At 42.7% G+C, this 19,874-nt stretch overlaps 2 protein-coding genes across 16 annotated transcripts in view; one reads left to right on the top strand and one right to left on the bottom strand.

Annotated features, from left to right (window-relative positions):
- MED12L (mediator complex subunit 12L) overlaps positions 1 to 19,874 on the top strand; it is a 742,320-nt gene that overhangs the window by 35,033 nt on the left and 687,413 nt on the right. The gene's annotated exons all lie outside the window — the stretch shown is intronic.
- The window catches only part of MINDY4B (MINDY family member 4B), an 86,795-nt gene that overhangs the window by 8,250 nt on the left and 58,671 nt on the right, over positions 1 to 19,874 (bottom strand). For all 3 annotated transcript variants that reach the window (XM_068280821.1, XM_068280822.1, XM_068280823.1), the window contains 6 exons: positions 18,465 to 18,584; positions 16,640 to 16,734; positions 14,818 to 14,983; positions 11,976 to 12,041; positions 4,818 to 4,888; positions 2,544 to 2,616 (listed from right to left, as the gene is read on the bottom strand). In XM_068280821.1, the coding sequence (XP_068136922.1) occupies positions 2,544 to 2,616; positions 4,818 to 4,888; positions 11,976 to 12,041; positions 14,818 to 14,983; positions 16,640 to 16,734; positions 18,465 to 18,584 (591 nt within the window). The remainder of the gene's footprint in view (positions 1 to 2,543; positions 2,617 to 4,817; positions 4,889 to 11,975; positions 12,042 to 14,817; positions 14,984 to 16,639; positions 16,735 to 18,464; positions 18,585 to 19,874) is intronic.

The following is a 19,874-nucleotide window of genomic DNA, read 5'->3' on the forward strand; positions in this document are numbered from 1 at the left end:
AGGTAGCTTCCCCCCAGTATAGGTTAGATAGGTAGGTGCCTCCAGTATAGGTTAGATAGGTGGCTGCCCCCCAGTATAGGTTAGATTGGTAGCTGCCCCCCAGTATAGATTAGGTAGCTGCCCCCCAGTATAGGTTAGGTAGGTAGGCAGGCAGGTGCCCCCCCCCCCATAATGGAGGGGGGAGTCAGCCGCGGGGAGGGCAGCCCAACCTCTCCCTCCCTTCCTCTCCCCGGGCCGCCCTCCGTGCTCCCCCCTGCGACTGCAGAGTTAGCGCAGGGAAGCGCTGTAAATAGTCAGTAACTCACCTCCCTGGCTCCAATCGCTGCTTCCTGCTAAACAGCAAGTATAGTGTGTATAAGCGTCTATGCAGAGGAGAAGACCAGCGGCAAGTGAGCACGATTGGAACCAGGGAGGTGAGTTACAGACCATTCACAGCACTTCCCTGCGTTAACTCTGCAGTTGGAGGGGGGAGCATGGAGGGCGGCCCGGGGAGAGGAAGGGAGGGAGAGGTCGGGCTGCCCTCACCGCGGCTGACTCCCCCCTCCATTACAGCGCCCCCCCCCCCTCCCTCAGCACTCAGGGCGGCTGCACGGCCCTACAAACGGGCCTCACCGTATATCACCCCTGCACTGCCAATCTATCATCCCACCTGGTGCGGGTCGCACTCCCCGCCCAAATCCTCCCCCCCCCTTCACGACGCTAGTGTCTGGTAGCGTTTTGGTGCACTAAAATGTTTGATCCTATTCAGTTAAATTGAATGGGACCACATCTTTGCAGCCATTTTCCATACAACAAGCTTCCTTTGCACATTATAGCGTGTAAATACCCCTTCAATGTCTACCTGTCCATTTTAAGTTTTAGCAGAGAAATCCAAGGGCCTGATTCACAAAGCGGTGCAAACACTTTGCACGCCTGTGAAAAGCCCTTTATCATGCCTAAACTTAGTTTAGGCGTGATCTGAAGGAATTCGCGCGAACTCCCGCGCGCAAAGTTTTGCGCGCGGTGCGCTACGCGCGCAGCGCACCGTACTTCGCGCGAAGTGCCCATTAAGCCCTATAGGACTTTGCGCGCGCGCGTACGCGCGGGAACTTCGCGCGAGTTAGAGCACAAAGCGGTGATAACTTTGCTGGTGCAAAGGTTATCACGCCTAAAGTCTTTTAGGCGTGATAACTGAGTTATCACCGCTTTGTGAATCAAGCCCTTAGTGTTAGGGCTTGTCCATACCAAACACTTTTGCATTCTTTTGTGCGAACGGAAATAATGTGTTTGTGTATTTGGTTTTCCAAATGCATTGCTGTATGCATATTTGGGTACATATTATTGTTGTTAAATGCTATGGGCCTGATTCACAAAGCGGTGCTAACAGTTAGCACGCTGGTGAAAAGCCCTTTATCATGCCTAAGCTCAGTTTAGGTGTGATAAGTTTAGGTGTGATAAGTTTAGGCATGTTAAGTTTAGGTGTGATAAGTTTAGGCATGATAAGTTTAAGCACCAACTGGGTTAGCACCGCAGTGCACAGCTGATCAAAAGTTTTGCGCTAGCAAAGTCTGGTGCACTTCGCATAGAGTTTAATGGCGCTGCTTTGCGTGCGGGACTTTGCATGAGATCTAAACTTATCATGCCTAAACTTATCACACCTAAACTTATCACGCCTAAACTTATCACGCCTAAACTGGCTTTTCACCAGCGTGGTGCAATGGTTATCATGCCTAAAATCTCTAACTGGGTTAGCACCGCTTTGTGAATCGAGCCCTATGGGTCTGTAGTATACTGAAAAGGCAAATGCACAAAAAATTGCATGGGACAAAATCATTAAAAAAGCGTGTTTTTCAGTGCATTTGTTGGTGTAAACGAGCTCTTGGAGTGTTCTTGCTTTGGCTGCCATTTAGGGGCCATATTAGCTACTACTCTAGTATGTGTACTATGTGATATCTATAATGCATTTTCTTATTTTAGCACTTTTTTGCACTCTAGCACTTCATTATAATTTACTCCTGACGAAGTTTCTAATTTAATGAAACGAAACATGTAGGGTTCTTGGTGTGGGGTTTATAATAAATTTACAATGGGAGATTAGTAGGTCTGTCGTTACGACTAACAACCTTATACCTACCAACCCAATTGTTTTCACGTTGTTCACTATTAGTAGTATTTATATTCGATCTATTTTAGCAAAATGAATTAAAAGTTACGTTTTATCTCTACTTTTCCTCTGAAAAGGTATCAATTGTGAATTGTTATAAATCAGGTGTGTTGTAAATAGTGTTCTTGCTACTAAGCTTTCACTGAGCATTCTTCTGTATTTTTTGGCTTTTCCCATGGATTTAAAGAGAGCCAGAAGTGACTTTAAATTTTTTTTTATTTGAAATAAAGATATTTACCTAAGGAGAGGTAAGGCTCTGGGTCCTAATGAGCCTTCCCGTTCCTCCTGAGTGGCTGCGCGGGCACAGAATGTCTGCCGGGGACCATTAGAAGCCCCTCATTTTCCCCCGACCCCCCCCCCCCTAAAGTACTCCTTTTAAATGTGCAAACTATTTGCTCACCTGTCTAACTGTGTAGTTCCCCAGACAGAAATGCAAGAGATGAGTTGTTGTCTGATCTAAGTCGTGTCGAACCCTGGGAAAAACAATATTCATACTCAGAGATACTATTTTGCCTGCAAAAAATAGAATTGTGTAATATAAATGTGTATTTTTGATTTTTATAAAAAATGTCTGTTTAAAACTATAGTAAATCTTTTGCTTTCCATGCAGACATAGAATGCTAAACCCACTTTCATATGTATTTAAAGTTGACCTCTGCAGTAAATTCCAAAGTGAAATAGAGCCAGAATGATACTTTCTGCGACAGTTCCCCTTCTTTCTATGACAGTTCCCCAATGCAGCAACAGCTGACTACGTTATTAATAGTGGGGAAGCATTGTGTCGGCTCTGGAATGCAACATAATGTGGCTGGGGCTGCATTTTGTCTCTCTTCATCTTCTCTCGCTGAGATAGGCTGTCTCAGTTGCACAGGTAGAGGCAAAGGACCCCTCAACCAACAAGCTCCTCCCAACCACTTATGATACAATCTCTTAGCAGTCATTGTAAAGGGAGAAAACTGCCATGGCAGTTTCTTAAAAATGGGGTGTGGTTTACCAACAAACCCTGGATTATATTGCGCAAGTGGACAGTTTGTAGAACTTTCTCCTACTACTCTGTAATAATCTGCTATTATCTGCTGCCTGCGCTGGTAGTGTGGGTATTCTTTTTCCACTGTAGGTCCGTTTTAAAAAACAGTGAGAGTGACTGTTAATTTTAACTGCCAGAGTTTCACGGGCACCTTAGTGCCACTTGTTATCTATGTTTATGGCTAAAAGAGAAGGGATTGTTATGCCCCCATAGCTAGGATGTTTCCCCATCTTTGACTGTTAAAGAGTAACTGTTAGCCCCAAAACTGAAAATGAAATCTCTCTTGCAATCTTTAATTTACTATTTAAATGAGCCAAAAAGGCATTGTAGAAGTTAAAAATCAATATAATTTTTTTTACTATGTATCCTTTTACCCCAGCTCCGGACGCAAAGCCGCATAGCAGATACTGCTGAGCATGCATAGCATGCCTAGCTCTGCCCGACCCCCCTCTCCCCCCCAGGTCCAGGTGCCAATATATGCTCACTCCAAACAGCTGACCGCTCTGACACCAAGAGAGAGCGGGAGCACTTCCAGCGCAGCCACCGCAGAGCAGCCGCCGCCGAGTCACATGTGAGAGATGCACGTGCATCTCTCACATGTGACTCGGCGGCGGCTGCTCTGCGGTGGCTGCGCTGGAAGTGCTCCCGCTCTCTCTCCGTGTCAGAGCGGTCAGCTGTTTGGAGTGAGCATATATCGGCACCTGGACCTGGGGGGGAGAGGGGGGTCGGGCAGAGCTAGGCATGCTATGCATGCTCAGCAGTATCTGCTATGCGGCTTTGCGTCCGGAGCTGGGGTAAAAGGATACATAGTAAAAAAAATTATATTGATTTTTAACTTCTACAATGCCTTTTTGGCTCATTTAAATAGTAAATAAAAGATTGCAAGAGAGATTTCATTTTCAGTTTAGGGGCTAACAGTTACTCTTTAAGGACATGCTGGCTGCAGTAAACTGTAGCTGTAAAGAAGTTTGGGGTGTTTACTTATCATTATAATTTTACAAATTTACCTTTTTATAAATTCCGCAGTGCCTTACTGTATACTTCAAGGAATGGAATGTGTGCTCTTGTGGCAGGAGAAAAGTCCTTGAGGCTCTGACTAAGGGCGTGCAGCCGAAACATGTTAGCCAATTTTAATATTCTGCTACTCTGGAGTACATTAATTATCAGCCCAGGCCATTTCGGCGCAGGGTGAAGCCAAAACATTTCTCCCCCTGCTCCTGCACAAACACCAGGCCCACGCTGCTTACTATTCCCCCTCCGAGTTGTAGTAACTCAGGGAACCATGTAATTTGGGCATCAGCTGTTGTTGGCGGCCGAATTACCTTTTCTTTTTTTTACTAATTTGTGCAGCACCCAGCTAAAACTCCAGGTGCCCAAATCAGGCATGCAGCGCTGGCGCTGAAATCAGCTGCCTCGTTCTGTTTTTGCCTCAATAACAGTAGACTTTTCTCCTACCCCAAGAGTGCGGATTCCATTCCTTGAAGTGTACCTGCTATTTTGTTTCTGCTGCACTGAATTGGAAGGCGGAGGTTTGAGCGGTTCATTTGTCCTACGCCGTAATGTATAATTTTTAAATATTCTCTGTTCCTAATCAGGACGCAAAAATCTGGGGTATGCCTCAAAACTTTGTTGCCCGACAGAGCTTACCTTGAAATTGTTCTGGAGAAAAGCAAACTGTAGAGTAATAATATCACTCCATGACTTCCTTCATCGTTGAACTAGGACAGAAATGTGAATAAACGAAGGCTATTCAAATACAACATTCACATACACTAGAATCTTATTGTACCGCAAAGTCCCCAGTATCCAGCACCGGCGGGATTTGTTGCTTGAGCAACCAGTCTAAAAAGCCCAATCCCTTACCCCTAAATACTTAGAGCCTCCAGTGACATCTAGCAATGGCTTCCCCTGTGCATGCAAGCTGGCGTGTCACCTGACTCGCCGACTTGTGTGCACAGACAACGGAAACTGCTAGGTGCTGCAGGAAGGCTGCTAGACGTCGTTGGAGGCTTTGTAAGTATTTTAAAAGCCTCAAATCTAGCTAAAAGCAAAGTCCTCGTTATCCCCTCAGGCTTACTGGTTAGTTGAGACATCTAGTTGCCTGAGTTCTGGATATTGGGGACTTTCCAATACATTACAAAGTATTCAAAATTAATTTTTCAATGACTTTATCTTATAGGCACATGTGCTGTGTAGTGCAGTTGTACATATTTACACTTATCCTGCATGTTTTCTAATAATACTGTCCTACATGATATTATAGTTATATTTTTAGGTGCAAACTACATTTCCCAACTACTTTTCAATTTGGGAAATATCAGTCAAACATATTATTTGGAAAGTATGGAATCACATAACATCATGTTTTCATATTAACCACTTGAGGACTGCGGTGTTAAACCCCCCTAGTGACCAGGACATTTTTTTTACTTAAATGGCCACTGCAGCTTTAAGACCTAGCTGCAGAACTCTGCACACAAGTGATTCCCTGTTGGTGGGGTCTGATTGCTCCCCAGTTGTTTGTTTATATTTTTTTATAAATATTATTTGTTGTATTTTTTAATAAAATGTGCTCATTTTTTATTTATTTATTTTTATTTCCCCCTCCCTCCCTCCCCCCGCCAGCCAATCAGCGTGATCGGCTGTCATAGGCTTCAGCCTATGACAGCCGATCACTTCCCAGCCTATGGAGGGGACAGCCGTGTCACACGGCTGTCCCCAGTACAGCACTGCCTTAGATCGCAGCGATGTATGGGGTACGCCGTTTAACAGTCTCCGAACGGATATCGACACTGGGAGACTGAAGGCGGAGCCCCATAGGATGTTCACACCAATCGGCATGGAGCAGTCCTGGGGCTGCCGCCCTGTCCGCGCCAATCTGCGTCGAGCGGGCGGCAAGATGTTAATCAGATGTGCCCTAGTCTATAATTTATTATTGATAGATTCAATGTCTTTATTAAGACACCTGAAGTGAGAGGAATATGGAGGCCAGGGCTGTGGAGTCAGAGCAATTTTGGGTGCCTGAAGTCAGAGTCGAGAAAAAATGTTCCGGCTCCTAATGAATTTAAACTGTAATTAAAATAGAAAATGGGTTGTCTGGAGTATATAAATAAACCTGTTGTTGTTAAAAAGCTGACAGTATCTTGTCTACTTAAAGGAGGCGAGTCCACCACCACGTCCTGAGGAGTTTTAAACTTTTTAGTACCTTTTATCCTGCTGGCGCCTCTGTTCACTCTTACTGTATATTATCAATATACACCCCTAGTGGAGGGGTCAATCCCAATCTCTTTTTTCCTGATCTACGGAGAGCGACTTTTAATCCTGAGTGAGGACAGGTCTAATCTCCTCACCTGCCTGTAAAGTGGTTACCTAGGAGGTAACCCACTTTTGTGAGTATAAACACTATATTCTTTTCAATTCCAACCTATTGTTTTGCTTACTACACTAGATTGGGCTCTCGGTGTCCCCACTTTTGTTTATCAGTATACAGGGAGTGCAGAATTATTAGGCAAGTTGTATTTTTGAGGAATCATTTTATTATTGAACAACAACCATGTTCTCAATGAACCCAAAAAACTCATTAATATCACAGCTGAATATTTTTGAAAGTAGTTTTTAGTTTGTTTTTAGTTTTAGCTATTTTAGGGGGATATCTGTGTGTGCAGGTGGTGACTATTACTGTGCATAATTATTAGGCAACTTAACAAAAAACAAATATATATCAATTTCAATTATTTATTTTTACCAGTGAAACCAATATAACATCTCAACATTCACAAATATACATTTCTAACATTCAAAAACAAAACAAAAACAAATCAGTGACCAATATAGCCACTTTTCTTTGCAAGGACACTCAAAAGCCTGTAATCCATGGATTCTGTCAGTGTTTTGATCTGTTCACCATCAACATTGCGTGCAGCAGCAACCACAGCCTCCCAGACACTGTTCAGAGAGGTGTACTGTTTTCCCTCCTTGTAAATCTCACATTTTATGATGGACCACAGGTTCTCAATGGGGTTCAGATCTGGTGAACAAGGAGGCCATGTCATTAGTTTTTCTTCTTTTATACCCTTTTTTGCCTGCCACGCTGTGGAGTACTTGGACGCGTGTGATGGAGCATTGTCCTGCATGAAAATCATGTTTTTCTTGAAGGATGCAGACTTCTTCCTGTACCACTGCTTGAAGAAGGTGTCTTCCAGAAACTGGCAGTAGGACTGGGAGTTGAGCTTGACTCCATCCTCAACCCGAAAAGGCCCCGCAAGCTCAACTTTGATGATACCAGCCCAAACCAGAACTCCACCTCCACCTTGCTGGCGTCTGAGTCGGACTGGAGCTCTCTGCCCTTTACCAATCCAGCCATGGGCCCATCCATCTGGCCCATCAAGACTCACTCTTATTTCATCAGTCCATAAAACCTTAGAAAAATCAGTCTTGAGATATTTCTTGGCCCAGGCTTGACGTTTCAGCTTGTGTGTCTTGTTCAGTGGTGGTCGTCTTTCAGCCTTTCTTACCTTGGCCATGTCTCTGAGTATTGCACACCTTGTGCTTTTGGGCATGTTGCAGCTCTGAAATGTGGCCAAACTGGTGGCAAGTGGCATCTTGGCAGCTGCACGCTAAACTTTTCTCAGTTCATGGGCAGTTATTTTGCGCCTTGGTTTTTCCACACGCTTCTTGCGACCCTGTTGACTATTTTGAATGAAACGCTTGATTGTTTGATGATCACGCTTCAGAAGCTTTGCAATTTTAAGAGTGCTGCATCCCTCTGCAAGATATCTCACTATTTTTGACTTTTCTGAGCCTGTCAAGTCCTTCTTTTGGCCCATTTTGCCAAAGGAAAGGAAGTTGCCCAATAATTATGCACACCTGATATAGGGTGTTGATGTCATTAGACCACACCCCTTCTCATTACAGAGATGCACATCACCTAATATGCTTAATTGGTAGTAGGCTTTCAAGTCTATACAGCTTGGAGTAAGACAACATGCATAAAGAGGATGATGTGGTCAAAATACTCATTTGCCTAATAATTCTGCACTCCCTGTATATGATGTGTACACAGGAATCTCTTATATATACTAAATAACATCTATGCTGTAAGAATAAAGCCTGATGTATAGCCGTGTCACTAATAGAGATGGTCAATGAGATGGAAATAATTCTGTGCTGATGCTGATTTATGCAAATGTATGCACTCTCTTTGCTCATGAAATCAAATCATTTAATATGTTGTTAAAATTTGGTTTGGTGACTATGAGTTAAAAGGTACCTGAGACAGATGAAAAGAAAAGTTTTATACATACCTGGGGCTTCCTCCAGTCCTCTTCAGGCCAATCAGTCCCTCGTTGTCCTCCTCCGCCACCTGGATGTTCTGCTATGAGACCCGGTAATTCAGGCAGTCAGCGCAGTCCGGCCGCGTGCTGCTCCTACAGCCAGGAGCATTCTGCACCTGCGCAATATTGCTGCGCAGGAGTAGTACGTTCCTGGCGGAGGAGTGTGTGCATGCGCACTACGCCCGACTGGCTCAAGTACCTGGACTCATAGCAGAAGATCCAGGTGGCGGAGGAGGACAGCGAGGGACTGATTAGCCTGAAGGGGGCTGGAGGAAGCCTCAGGTATGTATAAAACTTTAATTTCATCTGTCTCAGGTTTACTTTGTTACACAGTAGTACTATACTCAACATATGCACTCCCCACAGAGCTGCAGGGACTCCACTGAGAATCGTGCACATTGAACACAGAGGTGCTGACTGTCACCCATAAACCTGGTTCAGATTGTACCTGAAGAATGTGTAATAGAGGAAGAATCTCCTTATTCCCCTGCAGAGTTACCTGCACATCATTCTTACATGTACCCACAGTTACACTACCTAGGGCCTGATCCATGTTCAGATTGTACCCGAAGAATGTGTAATAGAGTAAGAATCTCCTCATTCCCCTGCAGAGTACATGCACATCACTCTTACATGTACCCACAGTTACATTGCCTCGGGCCTGATAGATGTTCTTTGTTCCGGTCAGTACCTTTTTCAAGTACTCTTACCAAGGACTAGTTTTAGTCTATGACTAAAGGGAATAAATATGGCAGCCTCCTTATCCTTCTCACTTCAGTTGTCTTTTAAAATTCCTAAACGTTGGCAGTTAAGAGACGAATTTTATGGAGTCGGAGTCGAGGAGTCTGAGTCAGAGTCGGTGGAATCCTAAACTGAGTAGTCGGAGTCGGTGGATTTTTGTACCGACTCCACAGCCCTGATGGAGGCTGCCTTATTTATTTCCTTTTAAACAATACCAGTTGCCTGGAAGTCTTGTTGATCTCTCACGCGTCAGTAGTGTCTTAATCACCCTCTTGAAACAAACATGCAGCAAATCCAGTCAAACATCTGATCTACGTGCTTGTTCAGGGTCTATGGCGAAAAGAATAAGAGTCAGATGATCAGCAGGACAGCCAAGCAATTTGCATTGTTTAAAAGGAAATAAATATGGTAGCCTCCAAATCCCTTCAGGTGTCTATTAAATCTATTATCTAAATCTATTATCTAAACTATTAAAATATCTCATAGTGTAGGCCTACTTTCATTTTCATTCTCATTGATTAATGAGAAATTCAAGAGAAATTTGATGATATAATTTGCAACTTTAGAAAAGTGGAGCATTAAAAATTAGATTGTAATAAACAAATAGTGAAAGATACAAACAGTATTTAATTGTAAATAGTTGAACTCTGTAAATTACTACTTTATGTGTTGGTGGTATATTAATACAGGTATAAATAAATTATATAAATAATCAGTGTTCATTATTCAGTACTTCCATTAGGTGGCGCTAATAATCCAATCCAAATCAAGGTTCCAAACTGACAGCTCAGTCATATAAACTTACTTGACTAACTAGCTCTGCAACCAAGGTTGTCAACACATGGCACACATTTCCCCCGGGGTACTAAGGTTAAGTCCAGAGGGTACTTGAACTTGGCACGGTGAGTTTGTTTTAGGGAATTTGGGTATTAAATAAGTTGTAAATCATTTATAATACAGCCTGAATAAGTATTTTGACTCATTAAAAACATAAATAAATGTTTGAAGAGCAATTGTACAAATATATTGAGTATGCTTAAAACTGCTCTAGAACCATAGCTAGAATATTTGTGTTAAATGTGAAAATGTAAGGTGTTACCTAGCAGTTCTGAAACGTGCAGGCGAAGTGTGCTAGTCCAAAGAGTGCTGGCAAACCAACAATATCCTTTTTTTAAAAATTAATTTAGGCGAGTTAGCCCTCTTAACCCCATTATCGTTATGCATTTTTATAGCTTTGTTACATTTTCCACAGCAATTATCCCTAGTCCTGATTTAAAATTAACATTAACCTTTTCAGTCTGCAGCCTGTAGGCCATATGTTTTTTTTAAGCAGGTCTCTTTTAACGGGTATTACATGTGGCCTACAGGCAATAACAACCCCGGTGCGTGCAACTCCACAATTTGAATGATGTGCGGTGGTGGATTGATGTGTGCAATCTTCATATTGTAATATTTCTATGGGTTGGGGGCTCGCTGAATATTGTTAATTCAGGAATATTCTTCATATTAGTTAACTGACTAAATATAATACATGTAGTGTACCGATGTGTAATTAGAAAATGGTGAACCGGCCCTTTGTTTAAAAAGTTTGAGACACTATTTTCCTGACCTTCCTGTACACTAAAGTGTGATCAAGGAAAACTGAAGGTTTGTGCAAAGGAGATAAGCTATTATATACCCTCATGGCAAGACTACTAACCTGTCTATCTCTACTGGATATAGAGAGAGAATGTGGCCAAATCAAAGCAGGAATAAATGGCGCAGGAGCCCATTCAGTAACAGTGGCGCCGCCATAGGTGTCTATAATAAAAGCCGCAATTTGCGGCATGATAGGGAGATTTGGGCGCAGGACAGTTCCACAAGCCTTTCTGTGAAAATAGCCCCCTCTTGTCACCAATCGGGCGCCACCAGGTGCCTAAATTTAACCTCATAGCCCCATACCATGGCTTTGCAGAAAAGGGGTGTTAGATTTAGGAGGGGGATTTAGAGTTAGGCACCACCAGGGGGGTTAGGTTTAGGCACCACCAGGGTGGGGTCTTAGGGTTAGGCACCACCAAGGAAGTTTTCTGTGTGAGAGTAGGGTTAGGGTTAGCCATAGTAAAATATCAGTAAATGTTACTATCAAAATGCAGTAGTAATATATAGCTAAATTTAGGGATATTTTTCTAGCATCAATCCGCTGTGCATTTTTTTCCATGCACCTTTTTTTTTTTTTTTTTTTTTTTTTTTTTTTTTACATATATGCTGACCAAATATGTATCATTCAATATCCAAGGACCATCAAAAGAGCAGAGCTTAAAGGCATAATCCACGCCATTGATATGCCATTGACGAGAAGATGTCCTTAAGACTGTGCTCAGTAGTGATGGTCATGTCTAGGAGAACTCGTGGAGAAGCATGTGATCTGTTTAATTCGCTCATAGATTTGCAAAGCTCTGATTAACTGTGATCACATCCTGATTTAGCACATGATCATGACTAGCAAATTTAGAAATGTACATATTTATCACCTGACCAAACTGATCACATGCTTCTCCATGAGTTCTCCTAGACATTACTATCATGAGTGCTCATAGATATGAGCACCACAAACTGAGCAGCATGTGATAAGGGCAAGGCTCACCACTTGGCTAACACCACTTGATTTGCGTACAGCTTTGGTTATGAAACAACATTGGCACTAACGAATACAATATGTGAGAACTCATTTGGACATATTTAGGAGACTTACACAGTGTATATGGGCACAAAGGAATTTCTCCAACTTGTCTTTATCCGTGAATTCAAATAGGTGGAGCTGTCAATTGAAGCAAACTTCTATTATATTACATATCAAAGCAAGTATAGAGTTAAAACTACTGTTTAGAGTAACATACACCCCCTGTTTATTACTGATGTTACTATAAAAGCGTAACTCCACAACTAGCAACAATATCAGTTTACTACAATCCCCTTCACAACATCGCCTAGACTGGTGAAGGGAGGGTGGCACTGGGAATCAGATTCCATTCCACCGCACAATGCTGTTACTGTACGGACTATGACACATAAGCAAAAAAAATCCTTTAAAGTGGACCTGAACTCAGAACTTCCTCTCTGCTCTAAAAGATAAGCAACAGCATAATAACATTTAAAGAAAAACATTTATTTGTTACAGCTGATACAAATCTTCCTACTTTCATGGAAGCAGACATATTGTTAACATCCCATGCTATGAAATGAGCTTATCTGCCGTGGCAGTCAGGTGAGACAGATGAGAGATCAAATTACAACTTATGATTAGACACAAATGAGGGGTAATTAAACAGGCGAAACGCTCTAAAAACATACAGAGTACATTTCATAAATATGGCAGCCTGTGTATTCCTCTCATTACAGTTGTCCTTTTGAAAATAAACTGATGAGACAAACAATTGTATATATCCTCCTACTCCTAAAAAATAACTTTTACAGTTAATGTTTTGAAAAACTTAAAAAAGTAGATTTAGTATTTTGTCTCAGCTCAATGACACATAGGCATAGATATTTGGATGCTTGCCACTGTACATACACATGTCTATCTAATCATGTCACACATCATTTAACCACTTAAGGACCACAGGGTTTTCTTTTGATCGGTGCTGCGTGGACTCTCCAGCCCGCAGCACCGATCAGGAAATAGCCAGGGCGATCAGACTTCCCCCCTTTTTTCCCCACTAGGGGGATGTCCTGCTGGGGGGGTCTGATCGCCGCCGGCTGCCTGCACTTTCCGGGGGGGGGGGGCTCTTCAAAACCCCCCTCCGCAGCGCTTTCCGCCCTCCCCGGCTTTCCCTTCCTCTCCCTGTACCTGTGAGTGGCGCAGGACGGAGTTCCGTCCTGCGCCGGATAGGACAGGCTTCTGCCTATCAGATGCCGGCGATCCCCGGCCTCTGATTGCAGCAGCGCCGTGTGATGTAAACAGCGGGGATTTCTTCCCCGGATGTTTACATTATGCGTGCGAGCCGCGATCGGCGGCTCGCACGCTGTTCACGGAGACAGTCTCCGTGAACTAGCATGGAAAGGCCGCTTGATCGAGCGGCCGTTTCCATGCTATACCACTAACGACCCGCCGACGCCTATGGGCGTTAGGCGGTCGTTAAGTGGTTAAGGTTCCCTATAATGCCTGCTGCCATGGACTGCACCCCTGTACATGCCAGGACAGTTTTGCATTTTGTGAAACTTTTCCTGCTTTTCCCATCTTGTTGGTCTTCATCAATGCAAGGCATGGACTAATATACATCTGTGAAGTAAGACTTTGGCAGAGCTACAGAGTACCCAGTAAGCTCATGGTAAACCAAAACCACTAGGAGTTTGTGAGGGACTTAATGAGACACTGAAGCGGAAAAAAAATTATGATATTATGATTTGAATGTGTAGTACAGCTAAGAAATAAAACATTAAGATCAGATACATCAGTCTAATTGTTTCCAGTACAGGAAGAGTTGAGAAACTCCAGTTGTTATCTCTATGCAAACAAGCCATTAAGCTCTCCGACTAAGTTAGTCGTGGAGAGGGCTGTTATCTGACTTTTATTATCTCAACTGTAAGTAAACTGTTTACTTTTTCTCTGCTAGAGGAGAGGTCATTACTTCACAGACTGCTCTGAAAGACTCATTTTGAATGCTGAGTGTTGTGTAATCTGCACATATTATAGAATGATACAATGTTAGAAAAAACACTATATACCTGAAAATAAAAGTATGAGAATATTTTCTTTGCTGCTAATCTTCTAGTAATTATTCATAGTACACAACCAATTCACTATATCATATTTTTTTTTTCGCTTCAGTGTCTCTTTAACCCTCTGGGGGATAATCCCGAGCTGAGCTCGGGGTAAGCCGCCACAGAGGATTTCTCAGGCCCTGGTGGGCCGATTTGCATAATCTTTTTTTTTTGTTGCACGCAGCTAGCACTTTGCTAGCTGCGTGTATATACCGATCGCCGCTGCTCCGCGCTGATTCGCCGCTACCCGCCGTGCCGCTCCCCCCCCCCAAGACCCCGTGCGCGGCCTGGCCAATCAGTGCCAGGCAGCGCTGAGGGGTGGATCGGGACTCCCTCTGACGTCACGACGTCGATGACGTCATCCCGATCGTCGCCATGGCGACGGGGGAAGCCAAACAGGAAATCCCATTCTGAACGGGATTTCCTGTGTGCTTTGATTGCCGGAGGCGATCTGAGGGGGTGGGGGGATGCCGCTGCACAGCGGCTATTATGTAGCTAGCGCTAGGCTAGCTACATGATTAAAAAAAATTAATAATTTAAAAAAAATGTGCTGTGCCGCCCCCTGGAGATATTATTGCATCACCCAGGAGGTTAAAGGAACCGAACAACCCCCTTACTGAAGAAGCTATACTAAATATAAATTTGTCTGCTTAAAACAGAAGGTGTTTGCTGTATAAGCGGAGAAAGCAGAGTACTGACAACTGAGCTATCAATGTTTATAAAGGACAGACTTATGTATATACAAAATGGAGCTCCTGTACAAAATCAGAGCGTTGAACCATTCCTGATTGTAAGAATTCACCATTTTAAGTGCATGTATATGCGGTGCATACCTTTTCTGTAAAATTGTCTGTTTTGTAGTTTGGACTTTCTGTGAAGTAGGATTCATTAGTGATGAGGCAGACAATGGCTTTTCTCAAAGTGCCTGCGGTCCAAAGAATATCGGCTAGAGATGCTGCTAAAGCCTTTTCCTGTTGTCTTTTGCTTATTTCAGATAAACTGGAAGTGCAAAAAAAAGTTGGGTAATCGATCATGAAGAATATAAATAATAATAATAAAAACAAAGCCATTAAATGAGTATTTTTATCTATTAATCCACTGATTATTGTAATCCCTCACTGGGTTAAGTGATTGGCATAAGGAAGGTGAAGGTGCCTGTGCTGACTTCCTTTGAACACAATGCCAGTTGGTTGTTGTGCTGAGCCGCTGCCTCCAGCGCTATCCAAATCACCATTTTAGAGTGTGTGACTGTGAATATTCACTCTCCATACTATAGTCAAGCACAGAATGACATTTCTGTAAATTATCATTCATGCTTATTTTGCATGACAGTCTCATGTCTATACAGACATCCTCTGCAACTGCAGCTCTTGCAATTATTTTAAGTTTACTATTAAAATATTATTTCACGTTGCTCCTCCTCCTCTTTTCATATAGCAACACATGTTACTTGTCAGAGAGCTAAAGAGTATATGTCTGTACAGTGATCAATGTGTACAGGAAGGGATTGTTAGATCATGCCAATCTGCTATCTCAAGTCTAAACCTAGCTTGACTTCACTGGCTGTATTCTAATGCCAGGTGTGATAGAAACTATAGCAAAATAAAAATCAGCATGACAGCCAGGCAACTGGCATTTTTTAAAAAGAAGTGAAAATAGCAACCACCTCTTCATTTAATTTCAGGTTTCAGTTGAACATGCTAGTAAGCTAAATCTTGGCGACTAAAGTAACTTCAGCACCATTTGGTTTTTCCCTACCATGACAGATATAAAATACAAGGTTTTCTGTTTGCACCGAAGCTTGGGCAAACATTTTTCAGTACCAATGAACAGCAGAGCTTCTATGTGGACTAATTTTTCCCATACTAAAACATCATAAGGGCCTATTTCCTCATTGGCCCCTCTACATATTTTTTATCCTTATAAATCATTTTCTTGTATTAATGGGGACGGGCCAAGGCAGAGGCGAGAGAGGCTCCAGCCTCGGCACAGTGTAGGAGGAGGCGCACAACTCATTCAGCTATCATTCCTCTGTCTTTGAAGCAGAGAGAAATAAGGAAAGGGGATACATGGCAGTGACTGCAAGCCAGATAACTAGAGATTAAGGGTCGGGGGCCCTGGGGTGCCTCTAAAGGTGGCCACTAATGATCCAATCTTTTTTTTCATCCAATTTTACCAAATCTATATAGTAGAAGGGTAAATTGAGTGAATATATAATACATGCATAATTTAGTCAGTTTGCTTATATTACATAGAAATGGTAAGATTGGATGAAAAAGATTGGATCATTAGTGGCCACCCAAAACACACCATACAATCTTGGTTGTACAGATGTACCAAATCTATGTAGTATAAGGGCCAACAGATTGAAAATATCTTGAATGATTGATTGGATAAGCCCTTACTACATGGAAGTGGTAAGATTGAACAACCAAGATTGTATGGTGTGTGTAGCAATCAGTGTGTGACAGCTGGGAGGGATGGAGGGGGGCACTTTGGTGTGTAAGCCTCGGGTGCTGGAGAACCTTGTCCTGGCTCTGAATAGGGGTGAAACAGTGAGAACTTAGTACTAACATTTAGCGATAGCTATATTTCAAACATTCCTCACTGTGTTCATAAACTTACAGAAGTACATCTATTTGCTTTATAGATTACCTCTTGAAGGAGCTGTGTTCTTGCTCATTCTTTGTAAACAATAGATGCTTAATGATGTGTCCCTGAACCACCATCTGAATGGCTCGTGTTCCACCCTTTAAACAGCAAAATATTAATTATTTTGAAATTTCTATATACTTTAAGCAATAGAAGTGGACTTTTAAGTGTAGATGGAACCGGGTGAGATAAGAATCTATGCCAAAATCATTAAAAAAATATCCGAGCCAAAAGGTACAATTTAAGCTTAGCTTACCTGTGGCTTCTTTCAGACCCTAGCAAGTCTGTCTGGTCCTTTGCTACAGTTCTGCTGCCTCCAGTGCGCAGCTAGACCTTCTGAAAGATCACAGACCTTAGCTGTGTTTGTGGGCTTCCTCGCATGCGCAGGCGTGTGCCTCTCCCAGTCTTGCTCCTGTAACCGGGAGCATTCTGCGCTTGGGCAGTTCTGAGTCCCCAAATCCTCCATCTCAGGTTTGGGGAAGTGGGCATGTAATCTGGAGGCACTCCAGAGGAAGTGTTTGTTCGAATTGTGTTATGCATGGGCCCTATTGTCCTTTTCCCTCCACCACGTGGCAACTTGAATTTAATCATTCAACATACCTGTGTCTAGTAGATAGATATCTAGAACTATGTTTGCTTTATTCACAACTGTTGTAGTGATATTTTCCAGCATATGTTTTTTTTTTTTAATAAGCACATTGACAATTGTTAACTCGCACACTGATTTTTTCCCCCTTTTATCAACCTTTTTTTGGGGGGGGGGGGGGGGGGTAGGACTTCCTAGTTAGAACACATTTCTTGTGGGCTTATTTGCTGTTTTTTGTACACTGATAATTTGTTGCCACCAGCCTTTCTGATGCCCAGTTCCAATATTTGACCTCAACAGTAACCTTTTGCTAATGCCTCACTGTAACCTCTATCCTTAACATTGACTGCTTTTGATCCTTAACCTTATTCTCATCCCCCTATTCTTAACATATTCCTGATGCCTAACCTTAATCTTCCAGTACTGACAACTAAAGCTAACCTCTTTCCCCTTCCATATCTCTTCAGAGTAAAGTTGGCCATACACTTATAGATTTGCAGCAGATTCGACCATAAGATAGATTCCTGTCAGATGCCTGTTAGGTCGAATCTGACAGGAATGTATCTGATGTGTGCAACACGGTAGAAACAGATTTCTAATAGATTTTACAATGAAATCTATTGAAAATCGATCGAAATGTAGTGTTGCACTATTCGATCCAATGCAACTCTATGGGCCATCGATTGCTGCCAGCAGCCAATCGACCTAGATCAAGTAAATCGTCAGAAATCGATCAATCGGCTGACTGATCATGCTTCCTGCTGCATCGATTTCTAGCTGAGTCGATCAGAACAATCGAATCGGTCATATTTAGATGGCAGAAATCGACCTGTGTATGTGCTCCTTAACCCTTCCACTCTTAGCCTCTTCCTAAGTGGTATTTGCCTTTTTTCATCTTTTTCAGTGCAGGGTGTTTTGGTTGTGCAACAGGCAAATGCCTAGTGCAACAATTAACCCTTCAGGACTGAAAAGTGTGCCAGGCATTATGGCTATGGAGTAACCAAACACCCAGCAGCAAAAATAACCCAGCAGTAGAAAATTGTGTACAGCTATATTATAACCAAACAGTAGCTTCTCTAGCAAACTCAACCAGCATTGATTACAACCATACAATTGTTTTGGTAACGTAGTATTTCTAGATTTATTAGGTATTAGCCATCTCTGGCAGATTTACTTGCAAACGCGTGAAGGTCTAAAAGGCAGGTTAGAAAGAAGGAAAATATACCGCACAGTAGTTCTTACCTTTTCTGCTTCCAGTGCATAAGCCAGCTCTGAAAAGGTTTCTCTGAATTTGAAAAAAGATCTTTTCCATTCATAGTTGAATGTTTGAAATGTATTTCCAAATAGAACTTTTCTCAGTTCCTTGAAAGAAAAATCCATTAGAAAGTGTCACTGAAGAAAAATAAAAAAACAGCTGACACTAAGTAAAAGTTAGGCAGAAACGTATTGACCTTTTATCTGTAACACTCAATGGGTATGCGGTTCCCATTTCGAGGCTCATAGTAAACCGAAGATATAATCCATATATTAATGCCTGTGACGTAAAGAGCTGGGCACTAGGATCCTACAACTAGTAGGATGAAGTTGAAAGAGTGCATCACACAAGCAGCAGATACAAAGTAGCAAAGAGTCATTTGTACCTGGCCTGACACCATGTCACTTGCTGGCACTGGAGGGTTGCAAAGTGACAGAAGCCGCTGCAGCCATGGAGAGTGGGTGCTTGACAGGAAGATTTAATATGTGCATCCTGTCACTGGATCCAACAGAGGTAAGTCAACTCTTTGCTCCACCGCGCACTCTGGCCCATATGCAATTACATTGTTCTCCTGACTTTTCTCCTAGGAGATAATTTTTCATCTTTGATTCAGAATAACTTTTCAAGACTTTGCAATAAAAAAAGTACCAAAAAGTAGGTGAAAAGTACTGTCAAAATTATTTTAGTATTTTCTTGCTTGCTGGTGGGTTAAATGGCAATTAACTGACAATTTCAAAAATACTCAGGAGAAAAAGTCACTTGCAATATGGTCCTGTGTGTGATGTAGGGCTCGGCTACTTAGTACTGGGGGCTTCTCTGTCTATCTATATGGGGGGGGGGGGGGGAGATATTGGCTACCTAATACTGGGGGCTCCTCTGGCTTACTATACTAGGGGTCATATCTGGCTACATATACTGGGAGCCCGGGTTACCTAATACTGGCCGCACCTTTAGCTACTGAATCTCAACAGTATTCCCGAGTCTGTGAGGGATGGGCGGATTTTTACACACTCGCCCTGAGAGCTATTTAGCCTGGACACTGCCCTGTGTTTAACACACAGTTGATAGTTGGCATTCACAGTCAAATGTATGTTCACAACAGAGACAGTGTACAGAGTAGATGGCAATTGGCTAATGTATCTAATTATCACTTGTTTGCCCTGATTTTCTCATTAATTGTATCTTTAACCACTTCACCCCCCCAGTGCTAAATTTCTCCGTCCCTCTGCGCACCGCTTCACCCCCAGGGACGGAGAAAGGCGCACTTGTTTGTTTACTGGCTGGGAGTGGGCGGGGAACTCTCGCGCACACTCCAGCCAGCCCGCACAGCAGGTTACTAATTGGATGTTAGGAACAAGCGTTCCTAAATCCAATTAGCCTCGCCGATTGCGAGTAGA

The sequence above is a fragment of the Hyperolius riggenbachi genome, chromosome 4 (assembly GCF_040937935.1).
Source record: "Hyperolius riggenbachi isolate aHypRig1 chromosome 4, aHypRig1.pri, whole genome shotgun sequence".
In the NCBI taxonomy this organism is placed as follows: domain Eukaryota; kingdom Metazoa; phylum Chordata; class Amphibia; order Anura; family Hyperoliidae; genus Hyperolius; species Hyperolius riggenbachi.